Below are 19,924 nucleotides of genomic sequence, written 5' to 3' on the forward strand. Positions count from 1 at the left end.
TAGAGAGACTCATTATACTTCATAGTAAACTATGTCTTTTCACCTTATGTTCTTTAATTTTTTTTTATAATCATCAACCTAAAAGGCTCCTATAAATATAGTTCACATACTATAAGAAAATTTACGTATTTTAAAATCAAATAGTGATTTTCTTCTACAACAGTGAACCCCTGTGTTGTATATAAAGTGAAGTTGTTTTCAGAGATGCTTGTTACAATGCAAGTTTCTGAACTCTTAACAACAGAAATCCTGATAAAAGGGCATTTGGGATAAGGCCTAGGACTTCATTTTTAACAAGACTCATGACTCAGAAGCAAAGCATTCTGTAGACCACACTTGAAGAAAGACTGCAATGTGAGTAACAGGACTAATACCTGTGTCCTAGATTAACTGACTATATCAGACTTTTTGTTCTAAATAGTTACTATGTTTCTGAAAAAAATTATCTGCATCCACATTAAGAAAATTGTTTCCACATTAGATTATAATTTTAAATGTGCCAATTATTTTTGGTGAAAAGATTAGAAACTAATTATCAGGATAAGACACAGATGTTGTTTCCAACAAACTATATAAACGTATAAGATCTATATTCAACAGTGAACATGGGAGGTAAAAGCATTTTCATCCACTAGACAATGGGCCTAGAATTATGTTTCCAGTTTTAAAAGAAGGACCAAAGGTGAACAGAATTTCTGCAATTCCTGACTTTTCTCTATGGCCAGAGATGAAACGTTTACATGTTTTAGCCCTGATAATGGAGGACTTTAGGCAATATTCCAGGTACTTACTTGGATCTCACCTAGATATTGCCATCATCAATTACTAAATACTAAAAATTTGTATGTATCTAGCATTGCTTTCACAAAACAAGCATATATAAAATCTCTGTTAATATTTAACTTAGACATATTTTATTCATCTATCACCCTAAAAATTTTAAGGCAGATTTTTCCAAATTTATAACTATTTTAACAAACTACCATTTTCTTCATGAATTTCAAAAGAGTTCTTTTGTGCTTTTAAAAATTTATACCACATATATTAAAATAGAAAAATAAGCATGAATAAAAGAAGAACATTTATTTGTAGTAAATACAGTATATTTACTTTTTTTTTTTTTTTTTTTGAGACAGAGTCTCGCTCTGTCGCCCGGGCTGGAGTGCAGTAGCGCAATCTCAGCTCACTGCAAGCTCCGCCTCCCGGGTTCACGCCATTCTCCTGCCTCAGCCTCCGAGTAGCTGGGACTACAGGCGCCCGCCACGGCGCCCGGCTAATTTTTTGTATTTTTTAGTAGAGACGGGGTTTCACCGTGGTCTCGATCTCCTGACCTCGTGATCCGCCCGCCTCGGCCTCCCAAAGTGCTGGGATTACAAGCGTGAGCCACCGCACCCGGCCCGTATATTTACTTTTTATAATTTCATATTGAGATTTAGTGGTTTGAGAAAGTTAATTATGCCATTGTTCCTTCTAATGTTCCTTTTAGATCCAGCCAGAGGGTGGAGGGCTGTCATAGGCAAGTCTATAAACTCATGCTTCTTTTGTTTAATGGAGAATGTTGAGATACCAGGCTCTGTCTAGGACTGGCTTGATGTTATGTAGTTCTGTTTCTTCTTTTGGGAAGGCTGTGTTTCCCAGCATCCATGGCCCCTAACTCTGGGTAGGGCAGTATAAGAGTTTTGATCAATAGAATATGTACAGAAATAATTTTTATTCCTCCCAGGCCTACTCCCTAAAATAGTCCATATGATCTTCCATGCTGTCTGCCTTTACTATTTGTCCAGCAGATGGAGCAGATTTAGAGAACAACATACAAAGCCTTGGGTGATGGAATAGCCACCTTTTTTAAACATTGCTTCAGCAAGAAATAACCTGTATTGTTTTAAGTCATCGAGACTCTGAAGTCTGAAAACTAACAGAGAATGTAAATTAAGATTTGGCTTAACTAAAACAATATATAAAATTTTGTCCTACTGATGAGTTAGTCAACTATCTGCTCAATAAGGAATTATGACTATATAAGATCTGAAGTTCAAATTCAATGGACTTATATTAATTCACTAGAAGAGACTGTTTCAATTGTGTTTAAGAGGCAACAAAAACCTCTATATATCTTAATATTAGCACGTTTTGGAGCTGAAGTCAAGATGACTGTGTGCTGCTCTAGCAAAACATTGTTAAACAACACCTGTCCCACAGGATACAGGAATATCTACTCTACAATACCTACTGTTTCTATGGTCATAAGAAATAACATTCTTACAATCTATAAAACAACTGTCCAAAGGAGATTCACAGAATGTGTGTTAGAAGTAGAATTTTGCATTGACACGCCCAAATAGTATTTAAAGGATACCTTTTGATACTGGAAGAAAAATGCACGTTTAACCTAACCAAATGGATAAGGGAAACATATGCTGTATTAATATAAAATCACTATGTATAAAAAGTAGAAAACACATTCCAACACCAACACACATAAACACACATACAAACACACACAGAATTATTTTAGGATCAACTATTTACCTTCATAGTACAACAAAAAGATACTGTCCTAAAGAATAATTATTATGTTACTGAACAAATGATGTTGGTGGAGGTGGAACACAAGCCACTGAGCTGAAGTGGAAAGAATTGAATCAGGTTTATAGAAGGCCTGGGCTAGATCGGGCTTTGTCACTCTCTAGATGTAAAGAGAAAGATATGAGAAAAGAGACCATAGGTGTTAAATGCTTGGAGTTACAGTCTCTGTTTGCTACTAACAAGTTGTTTGACTTGGGAGAGCTATTGTATCTATTTCCTCAGCTATGGAATAAAGAGAAGATAATACTCATTTCACAGATCATTAAGAGGATTAAGTCATATCAGACATATTAAGTACTTAGGCCTTGGGTGAAAGTAAATATTACTAAATACTGGATATTATAGTAATGTTACATCTCCATGACTAAAAGCCATATTATCCTTACTTGAAAAATAAGAAATCACAGAAGATATTGATATAATTTCTTTAAATGACTATAGTCTGAGTCTATATCTATCCCTTAAAGTCAAATATCCACTTGAAAAATAAAAACTCTAAAAGATATATTTTAAGTAATGACTTTCAAAAAATTCTACAAGAGAGTCTCGTCTGCTATTGAGATTGATTTAAAGAAAATAGGTGACATAATAAGGCACCAATAATTCCAAATTTTTAACATTTGGAAGTGGGATGGTACTTTGATTTATTCATTATCCTTCATGACTCATACCCTTATTTGAATGTAGAATGTAATAAGATAATTTCCAAGCAACAATTTAAGTTAAAAAGATGTCATATTTAATGAGTCTTATAGAGATAAATAATTATTTCAGTCACACAAATTTGAATGGGTCTAGAATGTACATGTTAACCCTTCACTTTTGCAGCTTAAAGTGATGTACTTTCTGGGCTTATAAACTGTCAGCAACTTAAATTTTCTTCTCATTCAGAAGAAAGCATTTCTACCAGAGGTAGCAATAGTGAAAAATGATATCAACAACATGTTGTGCACTTTGTTTCAAACTAAATGAAGTAGCTTCACTTGGAAATTCCATTATTTAGTAAATCCTGCTTTGTGCTTATAAATTCTTATTCAAGCAAATCCTCTATTAAGACTCAATTTGAAGCAAATAGCTTAAGATGCTGAATCACTAAAATCATTGAAATTTCAGTTCTAATTATACTTTTGATTGGTTTTAAGTGACTATAACATAAAAACAGGGTTTTAATATACCAAGACACTATATGTAAAACATTGTGACATGGAGGAATTATTTTCTTAATTCAAGATTCTATTTATTGCAAGAAGCTTACCTCCTGCGTACATAACAGCCAGCATAATGGATGAAATCCATGCTATTTCACTGTAGGTAGTGTGGAATATTTGCTGAATTTCTTTGAAGAATACGGTGACGGCTTTGGGGAATGCATAGGAAAATCCAATGGAGATAAAAGCTGCTCCAACCACAATCCAGCCCCATCCTCCATCTGGAGGTGGATGCACAGGTGGGGCACTTGGCATTGGTGGCATTTCTGCTCCTCTAATGAAAATTCAAGTAACCTATATTAAAAAAATGAAATAACAGTTTAAATTTTATTTCCCCTTTTGTTTACCACTCTTGATAGTCACTAAAATAGTACTTTCTAGTTAAAACTACAATAACATATGATTTTTCATGAATATTTTTCATACTCTTATACTCAGAAAATTACCAGAAAATGTACAAAAAAATCAATGCAAGTTATAAACCTTTGATTATTGTGGGCTAAATATTTAAATAATTTAATTTGATTATTGAAACAAAAATTACTCAAGTGAAGAATTTAGATCTGAACTGAAGTACCATTTTACATTATACATCAGATATAGCTCTAAGATAGATCTCATGCATATTCTACTTCAATCACCAGTTGTTTTAACCTCATTAATTGATACTTTTGGTCTCATTTTTCCTTCCTGTTTAAGGCTAAGCCAAGGAACGAAATGATGGATGCAAAGCCTTTTGACATGATTTTTTGGCTTTTTTTTATTGCTTTCTGTTGTCGACGTTTTTGATGATTGTAGAGATAATTCTCACTCTTTTCTTTTTCTTTCTTTTTTTTTTTTTTTTTTTGAGACGGAGTCTCACTCTGTGGCCCAGGTTAGAGTGCAGTGGCATGATATTGGCTCACTGCAAACTGTGCCTCCCAGGTTCAAGCGATCCTCCTGCCTCAGCCCCTAGTAGCTGGGATTACAGGCAGGCACCACCATGCTTGGCTAATTTTTGTATTTTTAGCAGAGATGGGGTTTCGCCATGTTGGCCAAGCTGGTCTTGAACTCCTAACCTCAAATGATCCACCCACCTCGGCCTCCCAAAGTGTTGGGATTACAGGTGTGAGCCACCACATCCAGCCCCCACTATTTTTTAAAAATAAAAATTATATATTTAAGGTATAAAACATGTTTTGTTGTACATATTCATAGCAAAATGATTACTACAGTCAACCTAATTAACATACCCCTTGCCTCATAGAGTTACCACTTTTCTTTTTTGTGCTCAGAACACCTGAAATCTATTCTGTTGGCAAATTACCAGTATACTATACAGTATTACTAACTATACTCACCCAGTAGTTCAAGGCTGCAGTGAGCTCTGATGGAGCCACTGCACTCCATCCTGCGTGACAGAGACTTAAAATGTTTTTTAAGTAAAGTAAAATAGCTAAATAAGACTTTTAATTGCCACAATGATTTGTACAGAAAATATCTCCTCTTTAAACATTTTTTATAAATATATTTTACATGTCTTATTCATATATTCATACATCAAAAAAATTAGCTTTTTTATATATTTACTTGTATCTATTATCTATTTATGGGGTACAATGTGATGTTTTGATATATGTTTATTTTTAAAAAAGCAGTCTCAAATTACTCTTTTATAGGAAGTAGAGGTATAAATGATAAATACACCTACCATTCTATTAGACAATGTAGGTGAAACAAATTTCAAAAATTGTTAAATGGTATGAAAAAGGCAAATCCTTTTGATTTTTCCAAGAAATTACAATAAAATAAAATTTAAAATTATCCCCGACTAAATACACACATAAAATATGGCTTTAGATGCAGTGGAATTAATTTGATGGAATAGTTTCAAGAGTTCCAATTACTTACCTTATTGCATTAATGCACGATACTCAAAGTAACCTATAATGTAATCTATAGGTATACAAAAATGGATATGGGGATCTCAATAAATACTGTGTACTTATTATGCTAAATAAATGCTTTTTATTTTCAGTAAGTATTCAGTTTAGTTTCAATAAAAGCCTTTTAAGGTATTTTTTCTATTTTTTAAGTGTGACAAATTTCAGAGATATTAAGAAGCCTGACCCAAGAAAAATAGTAATAGCAGGATTTCACTAATCACTGCTGACTCTACAGATAATATAAATAGAATTAGAAATAAGACTACCGAGTGATGTAATTTAGGGAGAAAAAAAAGCAAGCAAAAAAATCCTTGGCATTTTTATTACATCCTCTCTGCATATCTGTAGTATTCTTCTTATTGATCAAAACGGTTATAGGCGTCTGATTTTCAAAAAATGAATAACTTGAAAGATTTTTTATAGGTATACATTTGTATGTTAGGAGCCTACCAAAAAATGTCTTGGAAACTATAGTGACAAAGTCAAATGAAAGGCTTTAACCACAAACAAATAATGCACATAATGTAGATCCTAGTCAATCACAGTAATTGGGGCAAAGCCACTTCTATAAGTTAATGTCGTGCAGATGCTAAAAATTGCTAAAATCAACCCAAAATACCACACCTCTCAAGAATTATTTTGAGATGGTTTGTATGTCTTCAGCATGTGTACAGCTTGCTTTTTAATCATTTTTGCTTTCTTAGAAACATAAAAGTTTTCTGTCTGCTATCTATCTATTCATCTATTAATTGGAAGATAGGTTTATTTCTCCTTGGTCATCAGTTAACCTAACATGATGAGTTTACAGCACATGTGCATTGGAAATAGTATCTCTGAAGATGTATAATATTTAAGGAAAAAAGAAAAGGAAATAAATATTGTAAGTATTAGTGAAACCAGTTGAAAATAGCAAATGATCTTTGAAAGTTGTCTAAAGAATATGAATCTATATATTAGTAAATTTTATTACTATATTTTAAAGTACCTATTTTGTTGCTTGAAAATTAAAAAAAGAAACCCTAGAAGAATACTGAGGAAATACCAAAGGACATTTACGTGGTAAACTACTCTTTGTTGTATAATCCTCGTGTAAAAACAGTTATGGGGCTTAAAGTCCTCACTCTGCAGTTTTCCTGCTTGCATAAAGAAAACTAAACCATCTTTTATTACTAATTCATGAGTTTAAACTATTGTAGTTTTTATCACATCTGCTACAGTAAACATTCAGAAATACAACTGGATGATTTATTTCTCACTCACTTCAAAGATCATAAATAACATTTCTAAGTAATCTTAAACCTATATTTTAAAATAATAATATCAATACAAATATTATAATTTGTTAATATTCAAATCATGTTATAAATATGGGATTTCCATTTTACAGACAGGAAACTACGCCCATAGGAAAGTAAAAAGGTGTGTGTAGACTCACACAGTAAATAGGTGTCAACACTAGTATAAATTCTATGAATTAGAATTTTCCCAGCATTTAAATATGCCCCACCTTAAGAAATGTATCACTCTTACATTAAAATAATTTGAACTTATGACCCTTTAAAAGCATTCTACTTGGTTTGCTCCTATACAAAGAATAAAATAGAAGAGAGAGAATGTACACACACACACACACACACACACACACACACACACAATTCTATTTTCTAAAATTCTAGTTTATTATGAAATTGTACATTTAAGCCTATTTTCCTTTACATGGTTTCATCTTGTGGCATGAAAATTAAGCATAAGAGCTTCAAATGCTAGGAATACTGGCTCCATCATTTACTCTGTAACACTCAGTAAAGTAATAAAACTGAGTCTGTGGTTTCATCTGTAAAAACAGGATAATAACTATATGGCATGACTAATATGTACTAGACAAATTTACCTATCATTATCCTAATTTTTCTTAAAATTATACATAAAATGAAGATGAGTGAAGATCTTAAAATTACATTTTTGAAGAGAAAAAATATATATGTGACTTTCCAAATTACATGTCTTTTATTACATTTAATGTAAAAGCTATAACTTTTAAAAGCCAAGTCTTAGAGTGAAATTTGTATGACGATCTCGAGTGTCAAAAAAAATTGCATGAAGAGTACCTACCTCACAAGAGTAATATAAGAATTAAATGAAATAGTGTATGCTTGCCTCAGATTAGTGGTCTGCACATAGTTAAGTGTTCAATAAATCACAGTTGAGGCTGAATGTGAAATCCTCCAGAGTTTCTCTAAAAATATTAAATAATTTTAGGATCTTCAGAAAATAGCAATAGCCATTTTTAATCTAAACACCTCTGTGTATCCCTCTCTGACCACATCGCTCTTTCTCTACCAAAAGGCAACAACTATCCCGAATTGTATGATGGCTTTTAACTTAATTTTATTTATACTTTTACCATATATGTATGTGTGTATATGTATATGTGTATGCGTTCCTAAATTGATATGTAATATATAAACTAAATATATTATATTTTATATAAAATTTGTATTACCTAAAATATATATAGATCAGAGTCAAAATTTAATTCTTAATAATTAATAATTAAATAATAATTTAATAGTTATTAATATTTCAAATATATATTAAATTTTATATATTATATGCATGTAATAATATGCATATGATGTATGTAATCTTGGAAACAGTTTTTTAATTTAATGTTATAATTTTAGATTCAGACATGATGCACATAGACTTATAAATCTGATGTCACAGAGTACAGTTGATTCTCATTATTCATGGAAGCTGTGTTCTATAAAGTCACCATGAACACTGAATTACCAAATGCTGAACCGCTGCACATAGTAGAAAAACAAGGTTAGGTTTATGTGAGACTCTGATCACATTTTCATCAACCAATCAATACAAAACCTTGTTTTATGTGTGTTTCTGCTTAAAGACACCTTACTTAATACATATTGCTGATTCACTGACATTGAACTTACAGCGAATAGCACTGTAACTCATGTCTGGATGAAGCTTATCTAACACAAATATTTTTTCTATAAGACACTTCACAGTTTTCTTGTACTGAGGAATGCTAGACAGCACTTCAGCATTACTCTTAGGGACCATTTTAAACAGCAAGATCACCAACAAAAAGCACAAAATGTGAAAAACATGGTATTAGACTATAAAAAGAATACTGGTTTACAATATGAGAGAGAACTAAAACCAGAAGGCAGGGTCTTGCCTTGTTTGACTTCAGCTGGGAATGTAAGTGTTGCATAACAAATTTTTTTGCTGTTCTGTGCATGTCAGAAAATGATTGCAAAAGTGCTGTGAATCACAAATTTCTGTGGATATGCAAATTTACAAATATGGAGCCATTCATAATAAAGATTGACCATATGTCATTTCTGAATATACATGTGTATGTATTTATATCTATATGTAACCTATAACTAAGTATGTATAGAGATTTGGACTGTCTCCAGGTAGATGTCATTTATACTTCTATGAACATTCCTGCACTTTTCTCTCTTGGGGCATTTGTGCAAACAATTCTCCAGAGATACTGGATAGGAATTATAGAAGATTTATTGTAGAAATTTACACTGAAACCAGCAGTGCATAAGAGTTCTCCTTGCCACATATCCTGACCAATGCATAATTTTTAAATTTTTTCTAATGCAGTAGACATGAAAAACATCATTGTGGTTTTAATGTGCATTCTGTGATTACTAATAATTTTGAATATCTTTTCATGTAGTTAGAGCCATTCTGTTCTTCAAATACCAGCTCTTTTATTTTACTAGTTATGCTTACACCAAAGGAAAAAAGATTCCAACTTGTCCTAAAATTTGGAAGTTTATGCATCGTATTTCTACTTCAGTAATTACCCTACACATTTAGAATAAATTTTCACTTAAAGATTAAAATCAGTAACTATTTATCATTTGCCAAAGATATAAATACTAATTAGTAATTTAAAATTTAAAAAATAAAAATTACATAAAGAAAAACATGTAAATCACCCACAATCCTAACACTGAACTATTGTAAACATACTGGTGAATACTCTGCTATAGCTTCAGTTATACATGTTTACATAATACCTTTTATCCAATTGAAAATGACAACAATTTTAAGTTATATCAAAATTACGTGTATAAATATGTACTAAAAGAAAACAACTTCTAACTCATTAAGTATTGCTAAATATTTTCACAATCAGATTATCATTCTTCTGAATCACTTTTTGAATCACAGTTTGCAATAGCTGTGTTTTCTTACACAATATCCTCCTCTGGCCTATAAAGAGCCTCCACGGTTTTCATTTCTACAGACTACTCCATTACTGTCTCTAGGAATTTCTTTCAAGCTGCTTGGGCCATTTTAAATTTTGACACTGATGTTCTTCATCTTACCAGAAAATATCAACAGAAGATATTCAGTGAACAACAGAACTTATATTCCTTCCTCTAATGGTCCACAAATGGTTTATTGACTGAAATATCAAAAGACTGAAGCTGTCCAATCATGATCAGAAACAATTATTAAAATGTGGGTAGGCATAGGCCATGACTCTGCCATTCCTGCCACCTTAGCAACAATGATCATAAGATGCCATCCAGCGTAAGACATCTTCATTTCAAAGATGTTAAAACGTGAAATATGTGCTTCTTAGAATTGAAGAGACAACAAATGCCGTAAATATTTACCTGTATATATGTGTATTCAATGTGTGTATATATTTATGTATATAAATTTAATAAAAATGTACTATATAGAAATACAGTTTTAAGATTTGAATTTCTCATTTATTTGGATTTCTTTAAAAATCATAAATAGTTGCATAATCAGTTTTAACAATATTTCACTGGTTAATATTCTATAAATTATTTCATAAAAAATCCAGAACTGTTTAGATTCTTAACTTATCTCAATATTATAAGCTATTGTAATAAGTACTTTTCTTATAGTTCTGATTTCAATTTGAATCGCAGGGAAACATAGATTTTTACTCCAAATTCCTGATTCTCTCAATGAATAATTTGGAAACATCTACAATATTGTTGCCTTCAAATAACATTTCTACTGATTTATTTACTACCCATTTTTCCCATCAGAGTCTAAGATAACAAGTCAATTATTGTATCCCAAGTTTTCAGTATAGTTATTAGCATATAATAGGGTAAATAAAAGATAAATAGATCAATAAATAGCTGTAAATATTTGAAATTTGAAAAATAAAACATTTCACCCATTACGCCATCCGCTGTCATTTTATCTCTGTAAGTATGAAGTTTCAGGTTTTGTTTTGTAACAAAGATAAAGAGAAACAAATCGAAATAAAATGTTAGGCCCATATATGTTTGTTTGAGGCAGACTTTTTTTTTTTTTTTTTTTAACAGTCTTTTCTAGACAGGGGCAGCAATATCAAGGCAAATGCTGGTAGCAATTATGGTATAAGTGCCTGAGACGAGGTTGGCTTTAGATAACATCCTAAATGAAAAGTAAAGGAAAGGAATATTTGCTAAATCTATCTTGACTACGGTATATACAAGTAAATGATGAGGCCACCATCCAAATTCAGAAAAGGACTAAAAAAAGGGGCCAGGCGCGGTGGCTCACGCTTGTAATCCCAGCACTTTGGGAGGCCGAGGCGGGCGGATCACAAGGTCAGGAGATCGAGACCACAGTGAAACCCCGTCTCTACTAAAAATACAAAAAAATTAGCTGGGCGTGGTGGCCGGCGCCTGTAGTCCCAGCTACTCGGAGAGGCTGAGTCAGGAGAATGGCGTGAACCCGGGAGGCGGAGCTTGCAGTGAGCCGAGATTGCGCCACTGCACTCCAGCCTGGGCGACAGCTCAAAAAAAAAAAAAAAAAAAAGCATCAGGAAAACTGAAAGAAGTAAAAATGGATAGTAATAGCATATACTACCAGCCCTTTCCTTCGACTCTTCCCATTTTTCTATCTCAAACACACATACACACGTGCACCCACGTGCGTGTGCACATGAACACACACAACTACATATTCACCTCCTCTAAGTATCAATCATATCCCCAGACATATTCTAGTGCACAAATATTCTTTAACAATTCTGAATGACAATAGGTGACCTGCACATCAGCCTTCCATAGATAATCAACTGTTTCACATTTCTCTACATTCCGGCCTGAAGGAATATCACCTAGAAATTCTGATTTATATTGCCTATTAAATTCATGTTTTTCTAATGTACTGCATGTTCGTTCTCTGAATTGTCAACTACTTAAATTATTCCTGCTTTGTTATAAAAGTGAAGCTATTTTCTCAGATGCTACACAAATCATTCCTTTCAAAAGTTTCCTTGCCTTTAAATAAAAAACATATGATTAAGCGTTCTTTCTCCTTAATCTTTTGCTTTTGTATTACTTTTTTTCCCACAGTTCATCAATTTATTTCTCATTTATATGATATTTTACTTTCTGTTGTCAGCATATTTCCTTGATTTAAATGATAACTATGGGTTCCAGGGTGTAAGGTGCCACTCACATACTTCTTCATTTTCTTATCTACTACTTATTTTGTTTTTCTTCATATAAAATGACATCTTATTATCTCTTAACTGATCCATTAAAAAAGAGACCCAGAACGAATCAATTCCAAAAACTCCAATTCCAACATTGTCACCTCCTCTTTATTAGTGACTCTTGAGTTGACCAATTGTCAAGATCCAAGTCATACACACTCATTGGCTTCACGCCTTTTTTCCCTATGCCCAATTCTGTAATATTTTAATACAATTTATATCTGTTGTGTCTTATTTCTTTTAACAAGCACAGCTTGTAAGCACAGCCAAGAAAAAGAGAGTTAAAAGTATAGTTTTACGTGTTGATAGATGTTCACTTGAACAGATTTCTTTGGATTATATGTGGAATCTTTAAGCCTACTCACTATACTTTGAAGAGTGATATTTGAAGGCAATACAAAGGAAAAGAGGTAGAGTAGATTTTGGATTGTCTAAAGAAATAGAAAAACAAATTGTTACATGCATATTTGAATTCAATAAGCCTAATTAGAGCCACTGCCTTTAAATCACCTCAATAAATTTTGAACATCTTTTAATAATTAGCAAAATTGAATATATCTTTGTCAATACAATAATAGAACTAAGATATGACTAAAATGACCAAACATGTGCATGAGAAAAAATTAAAATAAAAAGTATAAGATTAAAAAAATTAGGTTTTGTTAAAAAAACAAACAGTAGATTACAAGCCTATGATTATAAGAAAGAAAATTCTTATTGGCATTCGCTGTCACTTAAATAATTACCTATACTCATTTAAATAATTTTCTCTAAAATTCAATTAAGTAAATATCCATTGACAATGAAAATAAAAAATTAAAATATAAGTATTAGAAATACTGTCAGTAATATACACGGCTTATAATAAGACAGACTGGGTTTTAGGAAGGAAACAAAAATTATTTTAGAGATCTTCTGATTTAGAATTCACACTTCCTAATCAAATCGGGGTGACAGAAAAATATGCTAAATCTCTAATCCATCCAGTATCTTTGTTTCAATTTAAATATAGTGCTGAATATATAAAATTTAGTACCTAAGAGTTTGTTTTGTTTGGACCAAGGCTTTCTTTGCCTAGATCAAAACTAAGAAAATGTCAATACTTTCAATTAAATAACCAGTGTTTGCCTTATATCCAAGGCCATCTATTCGAAAGTGCTGAACAAAGGCAACACAGCCACCAGGTCAAATGAGGTTTGTAAGAGAGGATGAAGAAAGTGTGATCTGCATGTCAAGTCCATAAGAAATGGAGAGTGGAGACTAGGAAGACTATGAGTAAAGAGGCTTAAAAGTCAGGGATAAACACTGAGAAATTCATAAGGATGGAACTAAAGGTCTAATTTGTGCTAGGAATGAAGAGTTCACACTAAATGGGTCTCCTGGGCCTGGGATTAGAGCAGTGAGAAGAGGCTCATACATCAGCTCTGGTCCTACCAGGAGGCTTCGGACCCATCGGTGGCTTTTTAAAGCTGGGTAATTCGAGAATAGCAGCTCCATCCCACCACAAGTAACCAGCTCATCCAAAGGTAGAAAACCTTTATATTTTGAGGAAATGTATTTTCTATCTATTTCCTCTGGCAGAGAGAACTTCCCTGGCTTCAAGGCAAAGCCTCAGAAGAGAGCCTGAGGCATATCTAAAAATTAGATTTTGATCTTCCAGTCTATGTGCTTAATTACACTCATAATTTATACAGGCTCCATGTGGCAGCCCTCCAAGAAAATAAAAAAAAATTAATATAATTTACACAGGCCAGCTTAGGGACCAGATAAAAGAGATCTTGACAAGTCCAAATTATATATGCTCACCAACATCTCTGTGAAATTTCACAGCACCTTAACATAATTGACCCATTTTCTTCCAGAAAGACTCACATCCAGAGTTCCTTTCAACAAATGGGTAAATAATCCAGGAAGACTCTGCTTGATAGTTATATCTATATTAATCTATGTTACATCCTTTTCTTTACATATATTAAACTATCATCATATATTTCATATACATTTATGCAGATATATTTATACAATGCATTTACTAATCTTTAGTTTTAAAAATGAAAGATAGTGTTTTAGTGGAAACATTAAAGATGAGGAAACATAGAAGCAGAGAATAGTATAGTTGTTACCAGGTGACTAGAAGAGGAAAATGGAGAGGAATTAGTCAAAGAAACAAAGATAAAATTATGCAAGATGAATAGATCTTAGAGATCTACTGTACAGCATAGTACCTGTAGTTAACAATACTCTATCGTACACTTAAACCATGTGGTATGAGGATAGATTTTATGTTGTGTGCTTTTCAAAATGTAACAATAATAAAGAGGGCAGGAGCAAACTTTTGGGTGTGGATATATTTAAGGCATAGATTGTAGTGATGGTTTCATGGGTGTACACTTATCTCCAAACTAACCGGGTTGTATACATTATAGACAGCTTTTTGTAAGTAAATCATACCCCATTAAAGTGGTTTAAAAGTTTTTTAAAAAAGGTAGTGTTTTAGAGTTTGTGTGTCTGACTACAAAGCATGTAGAAAACCAACAATCCTTAAGCCAATGAGAAGGCTTTCCTTCAATTTGGAAAAACCATTATTTAGAGGACTGCTTCCTGAAGTCCAAGTAGGCATAAAGTTTATTCCAACTACAAAAGTAGCTTTAATTATTATAGCCAGAAGTTGGGCTTTGCCATCTGCTAATTTTGATCCTCAGTAATCACACATATGCCATTTTATGATGGGCTTTACTTATAACAGGGTGCATAAAAAATAAACAATGTTTTAAGAGCTTTTTATTTTTCTAAAAATACAAATATTTTCATAATCCCATGAACTCCAAGGAACTGGTATTTTGAATCACGTTTTGTAGATGAGGGCATAAAGGATCAGAATTGCAAAGTGACTTTTTTAAGTATAATGTCTAGTAGGTGACCAAATTGATACCACAACTAGTTTTTTTTTTTATTAGGGCATTTGTTGCTGATTCCACTATAACACAACATGAAAGCTAACTCTTTCTGCATACAATTATATTCCTTCGGTTTTATTCCTCTGGGAATTTCCAAATTTCAGTTCTTGCGCATGTCCATTCTGATGGTCTTGTTCATCAGAATTTATATTCTTATCTTTGGAATTCAAAAACTACAACTATCCTTCAAAGTCTTTTGAAATTCATCATCTTTCCAGCTTATTTACATCTGTGCTGTCCATAATGTTTTTGAGTGTACAGGCTCCAATATAATACCACTGTTTACAAGAGTGACCTGCAAGTGTTTTTCAACAATTTATGTGGTGGGATGGATTGAAGCCCAATAACTTTGCCTTTTCTTTTAGAATCAATAGGGGTTGATTAAACTATGGAGAAAAATATGTAAGACATAGGAGTAATGAAACTATTAGTGATGATCCATGGCTAGACTATAATATTGTATTCAAGGCTCCTGCAGTCACATAAAATATTAGAATGTTCCTTTATTTATTTTGTGAATAATCTTTCTTCAACTTCCGAAACCTAAACCAGCATGCCTCCATTCTATGAAGTCTTATCAATATTCCATGCTATCCAGAAGTTTATATTTCAAAATGCAGTTTAGAAACAATGTACTCAGCAAACTAAGTCCCAAAATAATCAATAGTTCTTAGACTATTGGTTTCACTATAAATTCCTCTAGAAGCCCTACAGTTAAAGCATGAGTTTTTCGCTACATCCTACTTATAAAGTGTTTATAAGTAGTAAGTTATATTATATTATGTTTTCACCTAAATGAGTTAATTTGTTCTCAAAGAATAATTGTCTGGTTTTTTAGCTATTTTCTTTTTTTATACAAAAGGATATAGCAACATCAAATTAAAGTACAGTGTTTAAGTTTAGGTGACAACTCACCCAATTTTACAACAGAAATTAAATTGAACCAAATCTTTTCTTTCCTAACATATAATTAAATTAAAATTGGACTCTAATCCCGAGAGGCTATTTTATTCTTCAAGGTGGACCATCTCTTAAATCCTATTGACTAATTTACTTTGACATCTAGACAAGAGAGATATCAATAGTGCATTGCCCACAAAATGTCAGTAACACAAAACCTGTTTTTAGACTAAACTATTGCAGTGGTTAAATGACTCTGAGAATGCTAATTGGAAATAAGGGTCAAACTAACTAAAAATGCTTTATAATGGGCAAGTTAGAAAAAAATAATATAAACCAGTATGTAATTATCTATGAAGAATTGGAAGTGGACCTCCCATACCAAACAATTCCCCTGATTTCTAATACAGGTTGAGCATCCCCAAATTCAAAAATCAAAAAAATTATGCTTCAAAATCCAAAACTTTTTGAGTGCCTATTTGACATCACAAGTGAAAAATTCCACAGCTGACCTGGTTTCAAGCATTTCAGACGAGATATAGTCAAACTGCAGAATTGTGTGTAAAAAGTTATAATAGGGTGAATGCCAGCTATGTCCACGTCTGGATCCCCAGAACTTGTAATATTACCCCATATGGCAAAAGATGTGTATAAATTAAGGCTGTTGAGAGAGAATCTTATCCTGGATTACCCAGGTGGGCCCTAAATGCAATCACATGTATCCTTATAACAAAAAGAGACAGAGGGAGTTCAGAGACACACACACAGAAAGGAAGATGCAGAGAGAGATGTGATGTGAAGATGGAGGCCCAGCAGAAAGTGATGTGACCACAAGCCAAGGAATGTCAACTGCCACCAGAAGCTAGAAGAGGCATGGAACAGAGTCTCCCATAGAACCTTTTTAAGGAATGTGGTTCTTCACCTTGATGTCTAGAAATGTAAGAATACAGTTCTATTGTTTTAAGCCACCAAGTTTGTAGTAGTTTGCTACGACTGCCCCAGGAAACTAGTATAGTAGTAGTGGTGACTCATTTATAAAAGCCATTAACCAAGCAACTGCGCTACAAAGATGTTTTTTTCTTGTAGGCACAATTGCACAGGTATGCAAACACACATGATGTCCAGGGCAACATCATTTATCACTGTGGCAAACTGAAAGTCATTAGAAAATGTATAAATTGTACATTCATAAAAAAGTATTAATATCATATAACTATAAAATGAATAGGCAGATTTACATGCACTGATACGGCTGAAATGTTGTTAAAAGTGTAATAAATGAAAAAAGTAAGATGGAGAACAGAATATAATTATTTTAAATTGTATACACAGAAAGACTACTTAGGTTGAGAAAAGAAAACTAGCTCAGAGCAATCTGAGCAACATGAGGTATCCAAAATTTATCAGGCCCAGAGAGACAGGAGTATGAGACTTCAGTCAGCCCAGCCCCTCTTCCCCACCCATGCCTGGAGGCAATTGTTCAAAGTAATTTTGTTATTGACTAGCTGCTTCATCCATTATCTTCATGTTCTGGAGTTTGTCACACAAAACAAACAAACAAAAACAATATATAGCCAATCAATAGCTGATGTTATTTTAATGTAAATTCTTTTGTAAACAATGCAAGAACCCCCTCTTCTTTTAAAAATCCACTTGTAGACTGCCACTAATTGGAGTGTATATTCAGGGCAACTGAATCGATGCCCCAGAGCTGCAATCCGCAAGCTTGGTCCAAATAAACTTTCTATGTATATTAATTTTTCCTCAGCTTCTACCTTTAGTGCGATAATGTACATATATTTACATGTCTATACAAATAATGCCTTTGGAAAGTGACCATGTATGATTTATATATTTTTGAAATGTTTAAATATTATATAATGAGTAAATCTTATGTTTCTATTAAAAACTTGAAAATACAAAAATGTTGAAATACAAAACTTTAGTATGCAAATATAAATATATTTCTTTACTTGTTTACTTGGTTGTGAGTTGTACTTCTGTTCATCTTATCCTTTTTTCTAATGATTTTCTCCTTGTAGCTAAATTTCTATCATACTTGAGGAAAGAGAAATCGATCTTTGCTTATAGATATTATCTAGTGTTTACAGAAGACCGGAATATGCCACCTCAAAATATGCCTCTTTAGCATAAGGATTACTTTGAGCTGATTATTTTGAGAACCAGCAGGTACAGAAGAAGCTCTGAAAGTTAAGTCACCCTTTTGTAAGGGAAATTTATATCTATAAAGGAAATTTCTATTTTTAATGGTGTCTCCCTCTCTGCACCAGGAAGAGAAGAACAACTAAATCACTAGAGACTTACCAAAAGAGAAGGCATGGACTTTATCTGTGTAACAAATCTTATCATTGTTAATCTGCTTTTTCTAGGCATCTCCACATAACTAGCCCTTCCCACACCCTTCGTTCTTTTTATCAGTGGACAATGGTATTTAAGCCTGAATTCAAATCCACCTCCTTGAGATTTACTCATTTTTCTGCATATCTCACAAGTATAATGAGGTATATACTTTAATAAACTGTTTTTTGTTTTTCTCTTGTTAATCTGCATTTAGTTACTGGGGTCTCAGCTAAGAACTCAGAAAGTATAGAAATTATTTTTTTCTTCCCTTACACGGGAAGCCTGAACAGTGCTGAACATCATGCCCCTCCTGAAAAGGGGAGTCAGCCCAAACTTTTAAATATGATTTCCATGTCCTTTAGGGAAAAATTTATCTGAGAGTTTTACATGTTAGCATGTGTGCAGTCTTTTCTTCTCTCCCAGAGTCATGGCTTAGGGAAATTATGTATATGGCTCTACAGTGAAAGAGGATAGTAACAAACATTGTGTGTATATCCGTTTTGTTTTTGTTTTTCTCCTTCTAAAGTTTTTAAAGCCACAGAATCCTTTCTAGGAATGAAATCTTACTCAGAATCCTACTATGCAAACCAGCTACTCTGGTTTATGGGGTTGGAAGCGTCATAGAGAGCCTGGAACTCCACTTATCACCATCCCCTGACTCCTGAAATGGTCCCTGGTTGTTCCTAGAAAATTTAGAATTCCTTAGAGCATAGCTGGGAAACCACTTATAATACTTTTCTCACCTTTCAACTTAGGAAAAACACAGAATTATATTTAAGAGATTTTGGATCCTCCACTTTGCATTAGTCTCCAAAGATTCTCTGGTGTTTTGGTTCTTTTCTCAATTTGAAAGCATTAGATCATTAACTGGCACTGCAGAAGAGGAGTTAAAGAAAAATTCCTGGATACTTCTAGGAAGATTACATGGCCAAAGAATACCTTTCTGACTTTTATATTAAAATGCCCATTTAAAAAAATCAAAAACCTCCACAGGATCTCTTGATATCAATGATGAGATTCAGAAAGATGTTAGAATCCCTAAAGTTTCTAAAAAATACAATGTCACTGAGGCAGGATTAAGAACAGTACCACAGCCAAGGAGGAACTGGTACCATTCCTTCTGAAACTATTCCAATCGATAGAAAAAGAGGGAATACTCCCTAACACATTTTATGAAGCCAGCATCATCCTGATACCAAAGCCAGGCAGAGACACAACCAAAAAAGAGAATTTTAGACCAATATCCTTGATGAACATTGATGCAAAAATCCTCAATAAAATACTGGCAAACCGAATCCAGCAGCACATCAAAAAGCTTATACACCATGATCAAGTGGGCTTCATCCCTGGGATGCAAGGCTGGTTCAACATACGCAAATCAATAAATGTAATCCAGCATATAAACAGAACCAAAGACAAAAACCACATGATTATCTCAATAGATGCAGAAAAGGC

General features: G+C 33.0%; 1 protein-coding gene across 1 annotated transcript in view; it reads right to left on the bottom strand.

The window, feature by feature from the left end:
• SLC16A7 (solute carrier family 16 member 7) overlaps positions 1-19,924 on the bottom strand; it is a 178,507-nt gene that overhangs the window by 64,524 nt on the left and 94,059 nt on the right. Inside the window, exon 3 of the mRNA XM_032173201.2 lies at positions 3,842-4,088. Coding sequence (XP_032029092.1) covers positions 3,842-4,058 — 217 coding nt within the window. The 5' untranslated portion in view covers positions 4,059-4,088. The remainder of the gene's footprint in view (positions 1-3,841; positions 4,089-19,924) is intronic.

This window comes from Hylobates moloch, unplaced genomic scaffold (assembly GCF_009828535.3).
Source record: "Hylobates moloch isolate HMO894 unplaced genomic scaffold, HMol_V3 SCAFFOLD_13, whole genome shotgun sequence".
NCBI lineage: Eukaryota > Metazoa > Chordata > Mammalia > Primates > Hylobatidae > Hylobates > Hylobates moloch.